Consider the following 19,065-nt stretch of genomic DNA (forward strand, 5'->3'; position numbering starts at 1 on the left):
AATTGGTCTGGCCCATCCACAACTCCTGGCGCCGTGCCTGGTGTGTGTGTGTGTGTGTGTGTGTGTGTGTGTGTGTGTGTGTGTGTGTGTGTGGGTGTGGGTGTGGGTGTGGGTGTGTGTGTGTGTCTGTGTGAGATACGTTTTAATCTTTGCCGTAGGCTTGTCTTCAGGGGCGCCGAAAAGGGGGGGTAAAGGAGACGGATTCTAGGGGCCCATGATGGAGGGGGGCCCAGAGAGGCCCCAAATGATGATGAAATTATAATACAGAAATTATTATACTATTCTTTTCATGGGGCCCAAAATCCCTAGCGGCGCCCCTGCTTGTCTTATATGGCCAATCTGTTTAAAATAAATAAATGTGCTTCATCGATGCATGGGTTAATGCAGTTTTGCGCAAGTTTAAAATGTTTCCGAGTAATTTGTCAGCTGCGATCACTGCCTTTAATTAATTCCACCTTTATGTCATAAATATAACATGCCATTGATTAATGTTTTTATGGTGCATCTTGGCTATTTTATGTTCAATCAAATTGGCTTTGCCTGCCGCATTTGAACATTTCTGGCTACGCCACTGCCAAGAGGAAAACCTATACCTTCAAGATATCTGACAAAACATAGCCTGCTGTGACACAGCTGACTCGCGGACTCATGGGATGTAGCCGGGCTCTGACTAGACGGCGTATCGACCTCCATGACCAACGTCGATTAGACTTGTGATCGACGACGAAATGTTTGCTGGGGTGAGCAAGATAACATTTGGACCTTATTTACACACAAACTAAAAAAACGACATCTTCTACAGATATGTTTTTATTTAACAACTTGCCATAAAAAATAGAAAATCCCTAGAAATCGATCAAAAACAGCTATCTAAGAGACCAAACAGGTTTGAGAAACTATTTTGCATGATATAGACTATCTTATTTTAAATTAGGCCAGAAAGCATTTGGCCGTGTGCATCCTCTCTCTCAGAGCAAATGTTCCACATCACACCATGAGGTGAATCGTTGTTGTCGTTTTTTTTTTAGCAATCTTTTTGGAAGTTTAAATCTAAATAATCTTCAAAAATAAATCGTCTGTTGAGATAAACATGGTAGGCTACTTTAGATGATTTTATCGATCCGCTCACTGATTACTGTGGAAGTGACCCGCCGTTCACTCAAACTCAAAAAATGTTAAGTGATCATCCTATAGGCTATTCTTGTCAATATCAGACTCACCTGGCCATCTTATGGATTTCCTTTAGTTAGATATTGTATTCCAACTCAAGTAAATAAATTTACTTTCAAATAAAATTTAACAATTAAACAAACGCAGTGTTAATTATTTCGAGTTTGTGGAATACGCGTCAATGCTGCGAGCCTTGGACCAGAATATCTGTGAGCTTATGTTTTATTTGCTCTGGTATGCTAATTGAATCATATTCAGACAGACCTCCATGGCTTGGCTGGGCCAATCAAAAACATTTATCTAATAGGGGGCGGGTTGATTCGATATTTGTTTAAGCCTCTTGCATAGAGTGCCGTTTTTATTAGCTTTTCATAAAACAAATAAAATGGCAGCTGTGGAAAGTGGGACGCCTGGCAATATTAATTCTCCTTTACATATAGGTTAGGGAAGGACATAGGACGCATCATTTTAGACTGTTGGACCACAGCCAGTGCTTAATTTGTCAAGTGGGAGCTCCCGGAGCGCTGAGGACGAGTAGAAAAAAAGCGGCGGGGGGGGGGGGTGTTTCAACATCGCAAGAAATTAGCCTACTAAAGCCTCGTGAATGGGGATGTACGCAGAAAAAATAGTAAACATATGTTAGGTTGGAGAGACACACAGCCACACGTTATAAAGTTTACCGTTGTTTACTAACAGTTGAGGAATATGTCATGCACTCGCAGGTGCGTCATTGAGTCATTGTATTCTCAACACAACAAAATACACCAAGTCCTTGAAAATGGATCTCCGTCGCATCAAAAGATGAAAACAAATAGATAGGCTACCTCATAGATTATAGTAGGCCTAGTTAGAACAACAATCTGGCATGACAACTTGGCCACGTTAACAAATAGATACATATTATTAACCAGAACAATACCAGAATACCACAAAAACCATAATAATAATAAAGTTCACTACTTTCGCTAACTCCTCGCAGATTTATCACACATCACTCAACCGACTCGCGTCACTCCAAGTCCAACCTCTCTTGCTGCACATCTGAACAAAACACACACATGCACACAGTATTAGCCCCACACACACACACACACACACACACACACACACACACACACACACACACACACACACACACACACACACACACACACACACACACACACACACACACACACACACACACACACACACACACACACACACACACACACACACACACACACACACACACACACACACTCACTCACTCAAGATCCAGCTGGCGGAGCGCACGTCAGAGCTTCCGGAGCGCGCTCCCCCTTGCTCCCCCTCAAATTAAGCACTGACCACAGCCATACGCTGTGATAGCAGAATCTCTTGGGGGGAAAAACTGAAAAGTTACTTAACCCTTTGTTTCCGGTTTCATTACGGAGATATTCTACAAGAAAAGTAATTTGTGGGAGTGGATAAATCTTTCAAAAGAGCACTCTAACAAGTGCATTTTATACGGTGTCTATTCGACAGGGCGTCTGAAACCTGTACATTGACATTTACAGTTGAATGACTACTGCTGGCTAGTGATGGGTCGTTCGTGACCGAATCAGTTCGAATGACCGAATATTTAACAAGAACGAACCGAACTGATTATTTTCTCTCGTTCTTCTCATTCGTTCTCAGACTCGACTCCTCCCAGACACAATAGTCGCTGAGTCGCTGAGTCTCTGTTTGTTCACTGATGGGAGTGGTGAAGAGGGTAGAGGCTTAGTGAGCGAGTGTAGGCCTATGATAACACGATTCAATATCAGTGAAATGGTAAATGCATGCTGTCTTTGTATTTTCGGTGTCATGCCAGATTAATAAAATATTGAATGTCTCGATAATCCGTCTCGTTATTTCATGGTTCATTCTCCACCCGGGACACCCATCATTGCTAAATCAAGTCTATTATCTTGCTGATATGTTAAACATCCAATAATCAATTACACCCCCCCATCCCGCTGGGTTTGGTTAAAGTTGTAATGTTGTGTTGATTGGTGACCGACTTCCACGATCGTTTGAGAATGATAACGAGGGAGGAGCTGAGTCTGACTGACTCAGCTGAAAACCGTGCATTCCAAAGCTGTTAGAAATCGTTCCCTATCACGGATATAGGGTGCTCGCCATTTTGGTGTTCGAATTCTCAGTGGTTAATTTCATGCATGTCACTTTATAGTGGACTTAAAATACCCAAAATTTGATGTTACTCCCGTTACCACAATGCAATGCGGTCGTGTTTTTCAGGAGGAGAAGAAGAAGCTGAATAACCGCGAAAACGTATACATTTAATGATGGAGTCTCCGACTTTCATTTAGAACTGTCAACAATTTATTTGGGATTTATCGTGGAAAATGTAACATTCAAAATTAATTTAAAAAAACTTGATCAAGGAAATGTAACATTCAACATCAAAACAACCTCCAGCTTTCCTTGTGAGTGCCAGGTTTGTTTACATGATGTGGGCGCATCTGTCTGCGTCACACAAATACCCAGCACATTTACTGATGCAAATGACGTATAGAAATGTTCAGCGTAGTGTTCGAATTCTCGTTTGTTCATTCCCTATATAGTGCACTATGTCATGAACACTATATAGGGAATAGTGAGTGAGTGAATATGGAACGATTTCGAACAAAGCTCATGATTCTAATCACCACTACCGAAAACGCGACTGAACGAACGAAGAAACGCTTCTGAAAGATTGTTCTTGGTGAACTGACAAACGCGAACTGAGTCAATGAAAAAAATCATGAAATCCATCAATACAGGGCTGGCCCAGTTGGTTTGAGTAGGGTCTGTCTGCGTCCTGCAAGACGGAGGCGTAACTTGTACTAGGAGGCGTAACTTGTACTTTTCTAAATCGCGGTCCGTGCAAGATCTTCTCTTTTCGCGGTAAAAAAAAAAAGCCTTGTAAATCACGGTTATCACGAGATCTTCCTTGAAGTCGGATCTTCAGATATTCATGTCGGTAAGTAAAAAGAAGGGGATTAACAACAATGATTTTTTTGGTTTTTACAAGCTTAATGAACTCTAGAACTATAGGCAGACTACTAGGGTGATACTGTTTAACATTCTTTACGAAATGTTCGAACGCTTTGGCCTACTGTTTTAACGTTGGAAGAAACCCCAGCTTTCGCCACCTCGGTGAAGTTAGTTCGATGCACACGTTTGAGATGCACACTGAACAGTCACAAAGTAGGCTACTCTATAGGCCTGCTGTACAGGCTAGTATGTTGCTTGCTTCTTTCTGCCCCGAGTCTGCACAGTGCAACAGTGATGACGTACCTGAGAAATCCATGTATTGAAGACCGGCAAATATATATAAAATGAGGGCTTGTAATGTGAACGCTATAATATGAAGGCTTTCTCATAACTATCCTCATGTTAGTGACATTGTTCTTGTCTTGTTTCTATCAGTAATATTTATTTTAATTCATTGTTTTCTATCTCATGCAGGCCCTTGAAAACATGCAGCATGCGATCAATAACAATAGGCCTATGTATTCAATACAATTATTTGAACATACATTTGCTACATACAGATCACTTCCGCGATTTAGAAAAGTACTAGACACGCCTCCGACTACAAGTTACGCCTCCTACTACAAGTTACGCCTCCTCCGACTACAAGTTACGCCTCCTACTACAAGTTACGCTTCCGTCTTCCAGGACGCAGGTTTCCGAAAAGATATCCGCCTCCAGCAACATGATTGGTCCAAACAAATATGACGCAAAATAAAGTGAAACTCCCCCTTCACCCGGGTTTGAGCGCATCTGCCATCACATTTTATATTATTATTCAGACGGATTTGTGAGACTCATGTAGGGTTTACCAAATAGTCAGTGATATAAAGGTATATATCTCAAGCAACTGATTTCTGCAGATACTATTGAACGCAGCACAGCAAGTACGTCACGTTTTCCTCAGCGCACTTTGTCCCACCTACTGGCCAGACAGCCAATCAGAGCGAAGCAACCCCCGGCATTTTCTCACGCAGGGAGTCCTATCCATGTTGGGCGCCAAGTCTGATCAGCTGAACAGACACTATTTGAGTAACGTAATAGTCTCTCAGAAAACCCGCCGACTGTTTGTTCAACATGGATTGTCCAGTGCGCCCAATAGAAGAGGATTTGTCCCCTGGTGTATTTAAAACGCCACAGAAACGGTTGTCTGCTGTCCCCCAGCTGTACTCGGACTTTATGCGATGGGATGTTGAGGACACATGTCAATTTCTTCGAGGGCAGGGGCTCCAAGAATGGACGGGCACTTTTAGAGGTACATTTTGTTTTTCCTTTTTAGTGGTAGATTGTCGTTTGAACAGCCATGCAAACCTCAAACTATTTGTGTATACATTGTCCGGTTTTAGCATTAACGCTAGCACCCTTGACCACTACTGCTAAACACAACCTGAACCTATAGCATTTACATTGTGGCCATTTGATGGATAAACATATGTGTATATACCTTTTTTAAAGAACATGGAATAACTGGTGTTGGGCTGCGTGAACTTACTGAAGAGCTTTTGCAGAAAATGGGTATTAGGTAAGTCTGGCAGGGACAACTGTCGCTCAATAAGATATGGTATCTGCCTAATGAAATGTGTCTATCCTCCTCATACACATTTCTTACACTTATTTGTTCATTTCCCCAGCCCGCTAGGTGTCCGCCTAGAAATTCTGCACAGTATTAAGAAGCTCAAAAGTTCTTCAATAATCCCCTCCAAGGTAATTCAATTTTTGCAGAGAAAGCGTCAGAGATAAGACCAAGTAAATGGTTGTTAAGCTGAAGGTTTGTTTTGCTATGGTTTGCTGAAACTCTAAACCCTTTTTGAGCCAAAGGAATGTCCACACCTGTGAAGCATAATGCAAAACTGTAAAACCTGCTGTACTCAGCATATTTGCTTTCAAACTCACTTTGTTTCAAAACAAGGCCACAGACCAGACAGCGTTTAGGCCTGTTATCTCTGCAGTATTGAATGTACTGGTGTTGTGCCTGTAGTATTTCTGTGATGTACAACATGTCGCATCATGCTGATACAACCTATCAACACCTAAACGACTGATTCTGAGGCTTGGAGTAATGTTTCTTCTCTCCTCTTCTCTTTCAGGTGTTTAATGACCCCATCCACGGACACATTGAACTCCACCCTCTTCTGGTCAAAATCATGGACACACCTCAATTCCAACGACTGAGGAACATCAAGCAGCTCGGAGGGGCCTACCTCGTATTCCCCGGAGCATCTCATAATCGCTTCGAGCATTCCATTGGGTCTGTGTGTGTTTCCACATATGTTTCCATATATTAGGCCTTAAATACCCCAAGCATACATTATAAAATTAATATAATGTATGCTTGTAAGTTCATTGCTTTCTTGAAAAATAATGCACGGTGCACTGCATGCTTGTGTAGCAGCATTTAACTGGGATATCTTGTACTGACCACTTATGTTTGTTATGTTTGTATCTAACCGGATTCTCTGTGGCAACATTTATCAATTAAACCATCTGTGTTAATTGACTGTTTGCAGAGTTGGGCACCTGGCTGGAAGACTTGTGCGCTCTCTGAACGAGAGGCAGCCTGAATTGCAGATAAATACCAGAGACATCCTCTGTGTGCAAATCGCTGGCCTGTGTCATGATCTAGGTGAGTAAGAGCCACACCCCTAACCGCAAAACCACTGCCAGTTTCTGTGTGAGAATGAAACCAGTTATGGTTGCCGTGAGCAATGATGGGATGGTAAATGAATGAATGAATGGTTCCATATTTTCTAAAGCTATTTCTCCCTCTCTAGGACATGGACCTTTCTCTCATATGTTTGATGGGATGTTCATTCCTAAAGGACGTCCAGGATTCAAATGGAAGGTACTGAAGTATTCTCTCACTGCCTTCCCCATAACCCAAACCCCTGTTTCAAGGTCAGGCGTTGCAGTTTGTTTATTCCTCTTGCTGTTGGTTCGAAGACAATTCACAGACCCTTATCTGCTAACACGCTAGAACAGGTCAGACGTCTGGCCAAACATTCCTAAACTAATTTACTAGTTGCTACCTTCTATCCACAGCCTCAGGATCCAACCAAAAAACACTGACGTTTTCAGAAAGCAAAACTAAATGTAATCTCACTTTAGGAAAGAAAAGGTTTGTCCTTGAGATATGATAAATGAGAGGTGATTTTGGTAAATTTTGAATTCTTTGAGAATCCAGAAAAAACATACCATCCCTCTCTGCTCCCTCCATACGTTTTTCTGCCATTGAGATGGTAACTCTGGGTTTGCGAATGTGATCGACAATTCCCCAAACCAATCATGGAAGAGCCTGGAGTTGCCTAAATAGTAAAAGGGCTTGTACAAGGCCAGACACGGTCAACTCTAGGAACGTTACAGTTGTGTACAGATTTAAGAGCTACATTTTAAGTATAATCTGTGGCATAGTCATCCATCTGCTGACAAGTTAAGAAGTGAAAAATGCTATGGGAGCATATTCGTTTCGAGCATGAATATGCTCCCATAGCATTTTTCGCTTCCACTTTTAGGTGGCCTGTAACCCTTTACGAATAATTCCTGTTTTTTCTGCTGCAGTTAATATTTTCAGAAGGTATTTATCCTTTCTTGTTAGTTCTTCTGAAAAATCAACCAAATGCAATGACAATGGAATCTGTATCCCAAGAATTAGCATTATAATTTCCCATATTTTCTCACACAAATGCATACATTTTTGGACACATTGTTCTCTATTAAGTCAACTGATTGAAAGTGTGGATCTGTTACGTTATTTATTTATTATTTAGCAGTGATAACTCGGACTAGAATAGTTTCTATTTTCATCTCATTGCATGGTCGTAATCTGAACTCCACCAACGGTCTTGGCCGCAAGCTTTGTTGTTCTATATTTACATGTTCTCAGTTCTTGGGTTGCAGGCCAACTTTTTTTTATTTTTTCTAAATCATATCATATGCTATGATTACAATAGGCTTATGCAGACATGGTGAACAAGTTGGGATCCACCGAAAACACATTTTCAATCCAAGTACAAGCACTTACATTTGGATACTTGCTGATACAAAGTACGCATAAGTACTGCATACTACCATTGCAGTTCTAACAATGACATTGAAAATATTTTTGCACGATATATGCAATGCATTATATGCTAGTTATTGTTATTTTGTTGAGCCAACGGAAATGCATTGTATTCCTCAAAGAAAATACGCCATGTAGAAACAAAACTAAACTCGAGTGCACTGACTCACTTTAAAGGTCCCATGGCATGCTGCTTTATAGATGCTTTTATCTAGGTGTTAGTGGGCCCCTAATACAGTATTTGAAGACGTTCAAACATGTCTGCCTTGGTTCAGAATTACAGCCACTACGAGCCAGTCCCACAATGAGGCCCCACATGCGCTGGCCTTTACAGTGGATGTATCGCAATGGCTCGGAAATCATAATGTCATACAGAGGCGGACACAGATTTTGGCCGTGTTCTGTAAATATTCGAGAACACCCCAGGTGCTCCGGTTGGACTCCTGGAGCTCTAGATCTAAATAATTTAATATAATACATAGATATCTATATAATATATATTATCACGACCAAAAGCTGTGTGCGCCTCCGGATGATATTATGAATCTCAACTGGTTCTTCCATGTCAATCTGAAGTACAGACTGAGCGGCGGCATGGAGGAGAAAGGGATTGTTGCCGGGATTCTCCCGCCTGAGCCCTGCTGCCGGGCGGAGACGGTGATGCACCGCCGCCGATATGGAGGAGAAAGGGATTGTTGCCTGGGATTGTCTCCCGCCGGAGCAGCGCCCCACGGCGCTGCTCCGGCTGGAGACAATGTAGCGGTTCAATCTGGTTCAATCTGGACTTCAGGGAGTCAAAGCCAAAGTCCTTCTCAGCCATGGCCGAGATAACCCCCACTATGAGTCTCGTCATGGAAGTACCAGAGACATCAGAGAACCCGACGCAGTATAGTCTTTTCACCAAATGGGAGCTTTACCTTATGTTGGGTGTTATGCGCCATAACACCAACAGTAGAACGGTAATCCAAATAACAAAGAAGTGTACAACACTTGTGTTACAGTGTGTATATCACACACACATGTGGCGCTCGTTGTCTTGCCATTGTCTCATTGGGGGGCCAAATTCTCTGGGCAGGCAAAGCAGAGAAAGGGGAGGTAACCTGGCCCCTTATGACGACATATGGGGCCAAATCCAAATCGACACGGCTGAGCTTTAATTTTTCAAAGGCGGAGAAGGATACTTAGTACTCATTTTACCCCTAGCGTACTTTCTAGCCACTGGGGGACCATAGGCAGGCTATGGGAACGCATATTAATGTTAGAAAACCTAAAGGTGAAATTTTCATTCCATGGGACCTTTAACAAAGTGAATGAATCAGTGGGAATACTATTCATGCGAATGAGTGAGGCCGACACTCACTCACAAACTAAGGAAAGTATTGAGAATACCATAGACGGCATGGAATATATATACCCAACGCAGATTTAACGCAACATATAATATGTATCCACATGTGTCTTGATTGTTTCTGAAAATTGTACGATCTCCTACGTACTTGGACTGTGTGTATCCGCACTCCTTCCTCTGCCTACCTGCTCAACTCACGAGAGGTGACTGCCACGTTGCTGTAAAATGGTATCGGGTGAGGTTGGATCTGAGTCTTTTTAGAGTTTGGGACCAATACGGAGTGCGGTACTGGTGTCTGTGCATCTGTACCAATGAGCACACCACATTAAAGGGCTGATTATGGTTCCACCTTCACGCATCGCAAGGACCACGCAGACGCTTCGACGCAGTCGTCAACCTGTTTTGGTTCTGTGTCGGGTTTTAGCGAGCGGATCAATCGCAGCCCTTGCTGCTGCGTTGCCTCGACGGACGTTTACAATTTTTGGGAGGCGCACGTCAGGCCCTTGCGGTGGACGTAAGGAGGGTCTGCAAGGACCTAACAGGTCTGTACCCCCCTTGTGTTGCCTGAACTTGTGACCATAATCAGCCCTTTAGGTTTATCTTTTGGCAGGCAGTAATGTTTCAGCCGATAAGGGTTGGCCATTGAAATGTTAAATGTTAAAAGGTCTCTATTTGGCTGTTGGCATTCATTAGATAAGATAAGAGCTATATATCAGCTGTTTGTACTTTGTGCAGCGTTCGAGTTGTGAGGGAAAATTTGTTGAATCATGTATGTGTTTCTGCTTGTGTGTCATTGCAGCACGAGACTGCATCACTAGCCATGTTTGACTATCTGGTTGAGGATAATGACCTAATGCCGGTGATGGAGGAGTACGGGCTGGTTCTACCGGAGGACCTTGTCTTCATCAAGGAGCAGATAGGTGGACCCCAGGTCTCCATTGACTCTCCCAGCAGAGGGGTATGTACATTGACTCTCCCAGCAGAGGGGTATGTACTGTGGCTGTACGGTATGGACTAAAATGTATATCACAGGTCAACAGTGACGGCGTCTGTTATCACGTTCCACCGCTGGCTTTTTTTGTCTTAAGGACTGGCTTTGGAAAATGCCTGCGGAAGCGATGTCTGAGATGCAGGGAAAGCTTTACGCTACCAGCTTCTGTCTCGTACGGTGTGGAACGAGAGCTTGTGAAGGGACTAATGCGTAAGCGCGCAGGTGCGCAGCAAGCGCGCAGGTGCGCAGCAAGCGCGCAGGTGCGCAGCAAGCCGCGCAGGTGCGCAGCAAGCCGCGCAGCAAGCGCGCAGCAAGCGCGCAGCAAGCCGCGCAGCAAGCCGCGCAGCAAGCCGCGCAGCAAGCCGCGCAGCAAGCGCGCAGCAAGCGCGCAGCAAGCCGCGCAGCAAGCCGCGCAGCAAGCGCGCAGCAAGCCGCGCAGCAAGCGCGCAGCAAGCCGCGCAGCAAGCCGCGCAGCAAGCCGCGCAGCAAGCGCGCAGCAAGCCGCGCAGCAAGCCGCGCAGCAAGCCGCGCAGCAAGCCGCGCAGCAAGCGCGCAGCAAGCCGCGCAGCAAGCCGCGCAGCAAGCGCGCAGCAAGCGCGCAGCAAGCCGCGCAGCAAGCCGCGCAGCAAGCGCGCAGCAAGCGCGCAGCAAGCCGCGCAGCAAGCGCGCAGCAAGCGCGCAGCAAGCCGCGCAGCAAGCGCGCAGCAAGCCACGCAGCAAGCGCGCAGCAAGCCGCGCAGCAAGCGCGCAGCAAGCGCGCAGCAAGCCGCGCAGCAAGCGCGCAGCAAGCCGCGCAGCAAGCCGCGCAGCAAGCGCGCAGCAAGCCGCGCAGCAAGCCGCGCAGCAAGCGCGCAGCAAGCCGCGCAGCAAGCGCGCAGCAAGCCGCGCAGCAAGCGCGCAGCAAGCCGCGCAGCAAGCGCGCAGCAAGCCGCGCAGCAAGCGCGCAGCAAGCCGCGCAGCAAGCGCGCAGCAAGCCGCGCAGCAAGCGCGCAGCAAGCCGCGCAGCAAGGGGCGCAGCAAGGGGCGCAGCAAGCCGCGCAGGGGCGCAGCAAGCGGCGCAGCAAGCCGCGCAGGTGCGCAGCAAGCCGCGCAGGTGCGCAGCAAGCGCGCCTGCGTGCGCCTGCGTGCCCCTGCATGTTTGCGCAATAGTTTGCTAATATGCTATTGTGCAATAGTATGCTAATGCACAATAGCATACTGCCTGAGAATGCAGTATCGCTGTCAAATCTGTCCCTGGGAAAAGTAATGTTGCGCCGAAGTGAAACTTTACTTTTTACATTAAAGTATTTACGTTGTTAACGCGTACTGTGTTAACGCGCAACTTACTTTGTAACGCGTTACACACAACGCTGTCTACCGGTCACACCGGTCTCTCGGTAACGTCAAAATCCATACCGTAGCGCAAATTCACACCGGTGTACTTTCTATACCGTTTATACCGTACATCCCTAGTATGTACATTGACTCTCCTAACAGAGGGGTATGTACATTGATTGTGGTGTATGTGCCTGACCAATTAGAAATCGCAAATGTTGAACATTAAATATTTATGATCTTTCACTTTTTTGGCAATGGTGGGAAGAAGTTTTTGGTCAGCAAGTCTGTCCCAAAACCTCTTCCCACCATTGACAAAAAAGTGAATCATTCTCACAGAACCCCCTCCAATTAGACCTGCTACACCACAAAACAGGTATTTTTCTGTTCTGAACCTCATTGCACGGCACGCTGAAATAGGGTTTCCTGTGAAATGTGATGTGTTCTATTTCTATTTGCCCGTTGATCGTTTCCTCGTGCTGTCGCTGCAGTGGCCATACGAAGGCCGTCCAGAGGAGAAGTCTTTCCTGTACGAGATCGTGGCCAACAAAAGGAACGGCATCGATGTGGACAAATGGGATTACTTTGCGAGGTCAGTCCATTCCCCGCTCACTAACCTTGTTTGTCTGTTCTGCTAACCGTAGCATCGAGAGTAAATGCCACTGCTCTTTGTAAGATTTTCACTGCCGCCATAACTGAAGTGATAAGATAAGGGGGCAGGATATTGTGGTGACTAGGTGATACATGGCTCAATCCTGAATGTCAAAAACCTGCCTGTAAGCAGCCTTAAGCAAAAGCCTACTCCTTGATGCTCCATACTGATTGGTATCAGAATTCAAGCTTTGAAATAAATATATGAAAAGTCCCCTGAGTGACTAACTAGTAAACCTGCATTATTATTATATTATATTTATTCTTTTCATTCCTCATCTCAGAGACTGCTATCACCTGGGCATCAAGAATAACTTTGACTACCACCGCTTCCTCAAGTTTGCCAGGGTGTGTGATGTGGAAGGGGAGAAGCACATCTGTACCAGAGACAAGGTCAAATGATCTCAGACTTCTGTTGGTACTCTGATTCGAGCAGCTCTCTAATTGGTCCTTTATTTGACTAAACATAACTCGGGGGATTCATTCAACAGGAAGTGGGCAATCTGTATGACATGTTCCACACGAGAAACTGTCTCCACAGAAGAGCCTACCAGCACAAAGTAGCCAACATTGTTGAGACTATGTAAGTACTGCGTCTTTGCTAGGTACTATAATACTACCAGTTTCATCATCTAGTCCGGTATTTACATGATGAATCAGAGTCTTTGTATTCCAAACTGAGTTTGGTTGTGTTTTTCAACCAGGATCACAGAGGCATTTTTATTGGCAGACAAACACCTCCAATTCGAGGGGTCGGATGGGAAAATGTTCACAATGTCCACAGCTATAGAGGACATGGTGGCATACACCAAGCTGACTGGTAAGTGTTGAGACCACACTGTGCTGTTTTTGGCTTCTTAGTGTTGCATAACGGTTATGTTATTTTTGCAATACCCAAGAATAATTATCTTCCTGACCCAAGGCCTCCTAGAAGAGCCAGTGAAACCAGTTTCAGCTGGAATTCCCAAGCCAACTTTGATACTTTTTCAGTACCGTTGATGTGCATGAGCGTTACGAGTCCGGGAAGCCTAACCGGACCTGGACCCGGAGTCCCGGACATTTAATGAATCGCTGCTCAGACTGAGCTTCACCATCAACACACACCATGGTGTTGTACTACAAGTGTCCGAAAAGCTGAACTTTCTCTCGGACGCCGCAGTCAATTAGTTTTTCGCTCCTTTGACCTGCCGTTCTGGGTCCTTTTGACTTCTTTCACCTTAGAATTATTTATAACGTGCAACTGCTTCTCTCCCAGGCATATACTGAGAGACTAATGCATGCATTACTAGCAGGCTTGATTACTAATAATAATAGTAATGTTCTTTCTGGTCTACCTAATGAAAGCTATAAATAAGCTTCAGATCATCCGGAATGCACGTGTACTGACCAAGACCAGAAGGAGAGCACACTTCTCTCCTGTCTCTTCATTGATGCCCGTCAGTTCTAGAATAGATTTTTAAAATCCTCCTATTGGTGTTCAAAGCGATCAATGGAATAGCCCTGAATACATCAGTCAGAGATGCTGATGTATGCACCTTCTAGATCACTCAGGACCGCTGGCACCGGCCTTTAAGTTGTTCCCTGGATGAGGACAGAGACCTATGGGGAGGAGTTATTTAGTGTCTATGGTCCTCGCCTCTGGAACAGCCGGCCGGTGGAGCTTAGGAATCACAATCTGAATATTTTTAAAGGAACCTTAAGACGTACCCATTTAGCTCAGCATTCTCTTAATCCATTTTATTTATTTATTTTTATTTATTTTCATTGTTATATTAAGCACCGGCTTGTATTGCAATTTTGCACGAAAGACGCTTTATAAATAAAGTTTGATTGATAGTGTTGTGGGGAGACTGGCAAAAACATTGGACGTTTTTAAACCACATCACCACGTTTAATAGAAAAACGGTTTTGGGTTCACTGGCTCTTTAAGCAAGATGCCTCACCACTACCTGTTCCCTACTAAAATGGTAAACAGCTAAAGAAGACCAATATAATCAGCTGAGAGCAGGACAAACCCAAGGACTGCCTGAGGCATGCTATAACGTGTCGGTCTGTCTGTCCCTCCTGTAGACCACGTCTTTGAAAGGATCCTCTACTCCTCCCTGCCGGAGCTGCATGAGGCCAGGGAGATCCTCCGCAACATCGTCTGCCGTCGGCTCTACAAGTGTGTGGGCCAGACACAGGCTGAAAGGCCCATCGTACTCACAGAGGTGCGTTTATTTGTGTGTGGGAGCTAGGGGTGAAGGAGGAACAGAACCGTGACAATCTTTGTGCTCGTCCCTTGTCTTCCCTGAAGGAGATGCGTCTGAATTGGGCAGGCGAGGTGGCCAAAGCCACGCCGCAGAACGGCAGGCTGAACGACGTCGTCCTGAGGCCAAAGGACCTCATTGTCCACGTGAGTCCCTCCCTCCAGTGGCTCTTAAAAGGCTCCATACACTTCAGTTTCCTGTGGGAATGTATGCACGTACTAGGGCTGGAACGAATGCATAATTTCAAGCCAAAATCTTGCAAGCAAGATTTTGGCTCCTGCGGTCAAAGGACAAAGGTTGATGGTGTTACAAATCAGTTTTATTGTAAAGGTTTGATAATGATGAAATTAATTGCTATCTAATGTTATCGTTTATATTTTACTCTACACATTTTTATACGAATCTATGTATTATACCGTAATCGAGAACCAGCAGTTGGCTGAGTGGTCTAACGCTGCCGCTGTGGTGCGCACGACTCGAGTTTGTGTCCTGAGTCATACAACTCTTGGCATTGGCTTATTTTTGTTATTCCCTTTATGTCAGAAAGTAGGCCTAACAATTTACCTTTTTATATAATAAATATGTATTAAAATTTCCCCAGAACCAAAATATTACTTGCAAAAACCCATAAAAAAAAACATAAGGTTAATGTTACTGATAGGGAAGTCTTTGTCACAATGACAAAGACACTGCTGCATGGGAAAGCCACATCAATTCCATACAGGTGAGTTTCTTGGCAGGCAGCTGAGACCACTTCTGTTGAGATAAATACTATGGTTAATCAATTTAGATCTCTTCAAAGAAATGGAAAATAAATGGCATGAAAAGTAATTTGATTTCTCCAGTAATTCTTCCTAAATTACTAATTGAATTGGGATTGAACCCCGCCCGGACGACCGGGTGAAAGTCCGACACGTTACCTTGAGACCATCTCCCTGATTACAAAACCATTGTCTATATTCAATTAAAATATGTTACGCTTAATACTACTTATGCATTCAACAGATCAGGGATTTTTTTGCCAGGGAACCACCCTGTTTTTTATTAATGGTTACGGTGTTCCCTTTTTAAGTCAATATATGCTAGTTGTACTCCTCATAGACCTCAACAAGCAGCTTCTGTTCGCCGCTGGAAAAGATCCCGCTCTGTCCTTTTCGGACATTTTATCCATGATTCGACATTCACAGTTCTGGGCTGGTGACATATCTCATGTAGGGCTGCAGCTATTGAATATTTTAGTAATAGATTATTCTACAGATGATTCCATCGATTAATCGAGTAATCGGATAAAACAAACATTGCTTAATTGAAAAGTAATTATAAATAAACATGAGAAAATAATACATGTCAATTAATAATGAACAACCAATTTGTTTCCTTTTTTTGAAAAATCAACATTTTTTATTTCAAAAATGCATGGAGTAGCAAACCATGTTTTCTACCAAAAGTACCAATTTAGTTACTTTCCCATTGTTTATTAGTCTGTACTTGTACCATTCTGTTGAGATGCTGCAGCATGGAAGTCGTGCTGCTGTGGTACGCCAGCTCGGTCTTGCAGTGGACACGCACCACGGCCTTCTCATTAATTTTCAACGTGAAATGATCCCTAACCTTGGACATTCGCTGTCGCTTTCTCCTGCCCTGTTGGCTCTCCTCACTATTTTCGCTCATGTCTTCCATTTTAGCAAGTGCTAATGTTAGCCCCTAAACAAGTGAAAACATGCCACGTCTGTCCTTTCTTTGGGTGGCGTATGCGCCGCAGCGCCGGTTGTGTCACACTAAAAATGGTCCGTGCGGAATGGTCCTGTGACCTCAGCTGTAAAATTAAATAAATTATGACTCGAGGCAAGAAAAATTCATCAATCCTTTTATGTAATCGAATTATTCGAATCAATCGATGAATCGTTTCAGCTCTAATCTCATAAGCGTGCGTAATCCACGATAATGTTAGCCTTGTTTGAACTAACCTGAACAAGGCGCAGCTGAATTGGGTTGATGGAATGGCTTTAGCCTCAAGTGGAAGTTTTCTTTAGTTCTAACTGGGCTTAATCAACAAATTCCCCTTTTCCACCGACAGTACCAGCTAAACTCGTCTCGACTCGGCCCACCTGCGGTTCGATCGACAAAATAAGATACCTGGTACTTTTTTTAGACTGACCTCCGTCGAGGTTCCAAGAGAGCTGAACCAGGGCTCCAGACTGCGACCAAAATTTGAGAGTGTGCGACTGAATTTTGCATCTGGTCACACATGTGCGACCAGTAAATTTGTCCTTTTTTATGTTTTTACTTGCACAAGTCGTTAAACGGGGAAGGGGGCACAAGTGGAAACAGTTGGTATAGATGTGAATCACAATAAAATGTAACACTGAATTTGAAACCACACATTGTCATTTCTGCATCCATTATCAACATATTCATTAGTAATACAGTGAAAATAATTAGAAAATCACATTGCCATGTTGATTTACGGTGTGTGCCCCTAAAATTTCTGGTTGTGCCCCTACAATTTTCAGTTAGGGGCCACAGTGCTCCTAGTGAAAAAAGTTAGTCTGGAGCCCTGTGAACTGATACTTTTATGTGGCATAAACACGCTGCTGACACTGATTGGCCAGAGTCACGCCACTGGACGAATAATTACGAGAGCGATGTCCGAACCTGAAACCCGACACCCAGGATCTTTAAATACTAGCATCAGCGTTCAGTCAACAATAGTAATTGATTATTGAACATGGCAGGATCAGCGTGCAAGAACACGCCGTGGGCCGTGACAGAGGTAGAGACGCTCCTGTGCGTAACCCTGTCTGTTAAAATGCCGCGTATGTGTTGCAGTATCGCAAATCTACTGCAAGCCAACCCCACCAGAAAACGACCTCATTCAGTCACGTGTCACCTTCATTACGCCGTAAACAACGGCAAAAGTTTTTTTTTTACGCCGTAGTGCGCAAAAAATGCGCCGCTTTTTACGCCGCAATGAAGTCCTTCAAGAGCGAGCGTAAAAATGCAGTTTTGAGCATCAAACCAAGCGTAAAATACACGCGTTTGTGCACATCACAACGCGCGTAAAAAACGACAACTCTCTAGTATGCTAATAATCTCCACCCTTCGTTTCTCTCAACCAATGGATTTGAAGTGTTTGCGCCCAATCGCTGATCAAGACAAGTAGACCAAATCAGTTTAGCACAGATCTTCTTGTGACGATTTCTCCTCTCATTGCTGTTGTCAGTTGTAGCGTCAAAAAGATAAATCTGAGTGAATCCGTAGTCAACCGTGTGGGCACCGTCGCTGAACCGATAGTGACGCTTGCTCTGTAAGCCAGAGGTTGTCGGATCGAATCCATCTATTGTCAGATTCGCGCTTTTGTCAGATTGTCACGCTTTTATGATCGCAATGCGTTTCAGTCAGCAAGCCAGACCTCCTGTGTCATAAGTTCCAAATTCAGTGCCTTTTTAGTCAGCCAACCAGATCTTCTCGGTGTCTCGTTACACGCTTTACAAGTTAATTATATTTAAATTATTATAGCCATGGAGCCTTTATTTTCGTGGAGTTATCATTAAATCCATTCTTGTTATATCGATATAAATGCAGCACAAAAGCTGTGCTAGTTATAGATTTGGGTATGTCGATGTCCAACTTAATGTGGCGGCAGTGGAAGCTATACCGGAAAACCGCAAATAGGGGCAAACTACAAGGTAACTGAAATGTAGCTTAATAGTAGCTTAATCAGTGGTGAAGCTAGACCTTTTTAAAACTTGCCTTAGCCCACCCTATCGTTTCGTCCTCAAATCTTATATTCAACCTTTTTTATTTTTACGCAAGCAATCAGAGAATGGATGTTGTAATGTTGTAAGCACTAATATACAGGCTCAAATAGGCTAGTGAAATCGAGCGCAACCTTCCTGCAGGAAACTCTAACCTCTGATTTGTAAAAAAAAATGCAGCACGAGCGCACCGAACATAGTTTCTGCTGTTTTGTCTGTCAAAAAGGCTAGCTAGTATTTATCAGAAAATCCACGATTTCCAGTTGTGTAATAACATGACCATGTAATAATAATAATGTTCATTTTAAAAACCTTGACATAATCTGTCAGATGTCTATTAAATGACAGTTGACCACAAGGCGATACTATCTATGCCTCTTCTTGAGATGCTTCATGTTTTAGTCGGCAGAGGCTTGTAATGATGCGTAGCATGATAAGGTGCAAGAAGCAGAAAAAGTTGACATGGGTGCTAATTTTAAATTGGAAAA

At 44.0% G+C, this 19,065-nt stretch overlaps 1 protein-coding gene across 2 annotated transcripts in view; it reads left to right on the plus strand.

The window, feature by feature from the left end:
* The first annotated feature begins 346 nt into the window (after positions 1-346).
* Positions 347-19,065, plus strand: part of LOC115549511 (SAM domain and HD domain 1) — a 40,391-nt gene continuing 21,672 nt past the window's right edge. Inside the window, exons 1-13 of one of the 2 annotated variants that reach the window (XM_030364886.1) lie at positions 347-740; positions 5,665-5,731; positions 5,841-5,913; positions 6,297-6,457; positions 6,717-6,832; positions 6,981-7,051; positions 10,414-10,572; positions 12,411-12,511; positions 12,855-12,963; positions 13,062-13,153; positions 13,275-13,390; positions 14,641-14,780; positions 14,867-14,965. In XM_030364886.1, coding sequence (XP_030220746.1) covers positions 5,721-5,731; positions 5,841-5,913; positions 6,297-6,457; positions 6,717-6,832; positions 6,981-7,051; positions 10,414-10,572; positions 12,411-12,511; positions 12,855-12,963; positions 13,062-13,153; positions 13,275-13,390; positions 14,641-14,780; positions 14,867-14,965 — 1,248 coding nt within the window. In that variant the 5' untranslated portion in view covers positions 347-740; positions 5,665-5,720. Of the gene's footprint in view, positions 741-5,152; positions 5,465-5,664; positions 5,732-5,840; positions 5,914-6,296; positions 6,458-6,716; positions 6,833-6,980; positions 7,052-10,413; positions 10,573-12,410; positions 12,512-12,854; positions 12,964-13,061; positions 13,154-13,274; positions 13,391-14,640; positions 14,781-14,866; positions 14,966-19,065 lie in introns of those variants that run through there. The other variant, XM_030364808.1, reaches the window with a different exon arrangement.

The sequence above is a fragment of the Gadus morhua genome, chromosome 1, assembly GCF_902167405.1.
Source record: "Gadus morhua chromosome 1, gadMor3.0, whole genome shotgun sequence".
NCBI classification, from domain to species: Eukaryota; Metazoa; Chordata; class Actinopteri; order Gadiformes; family Gadidae; genus Gadus; species Gadus morhua.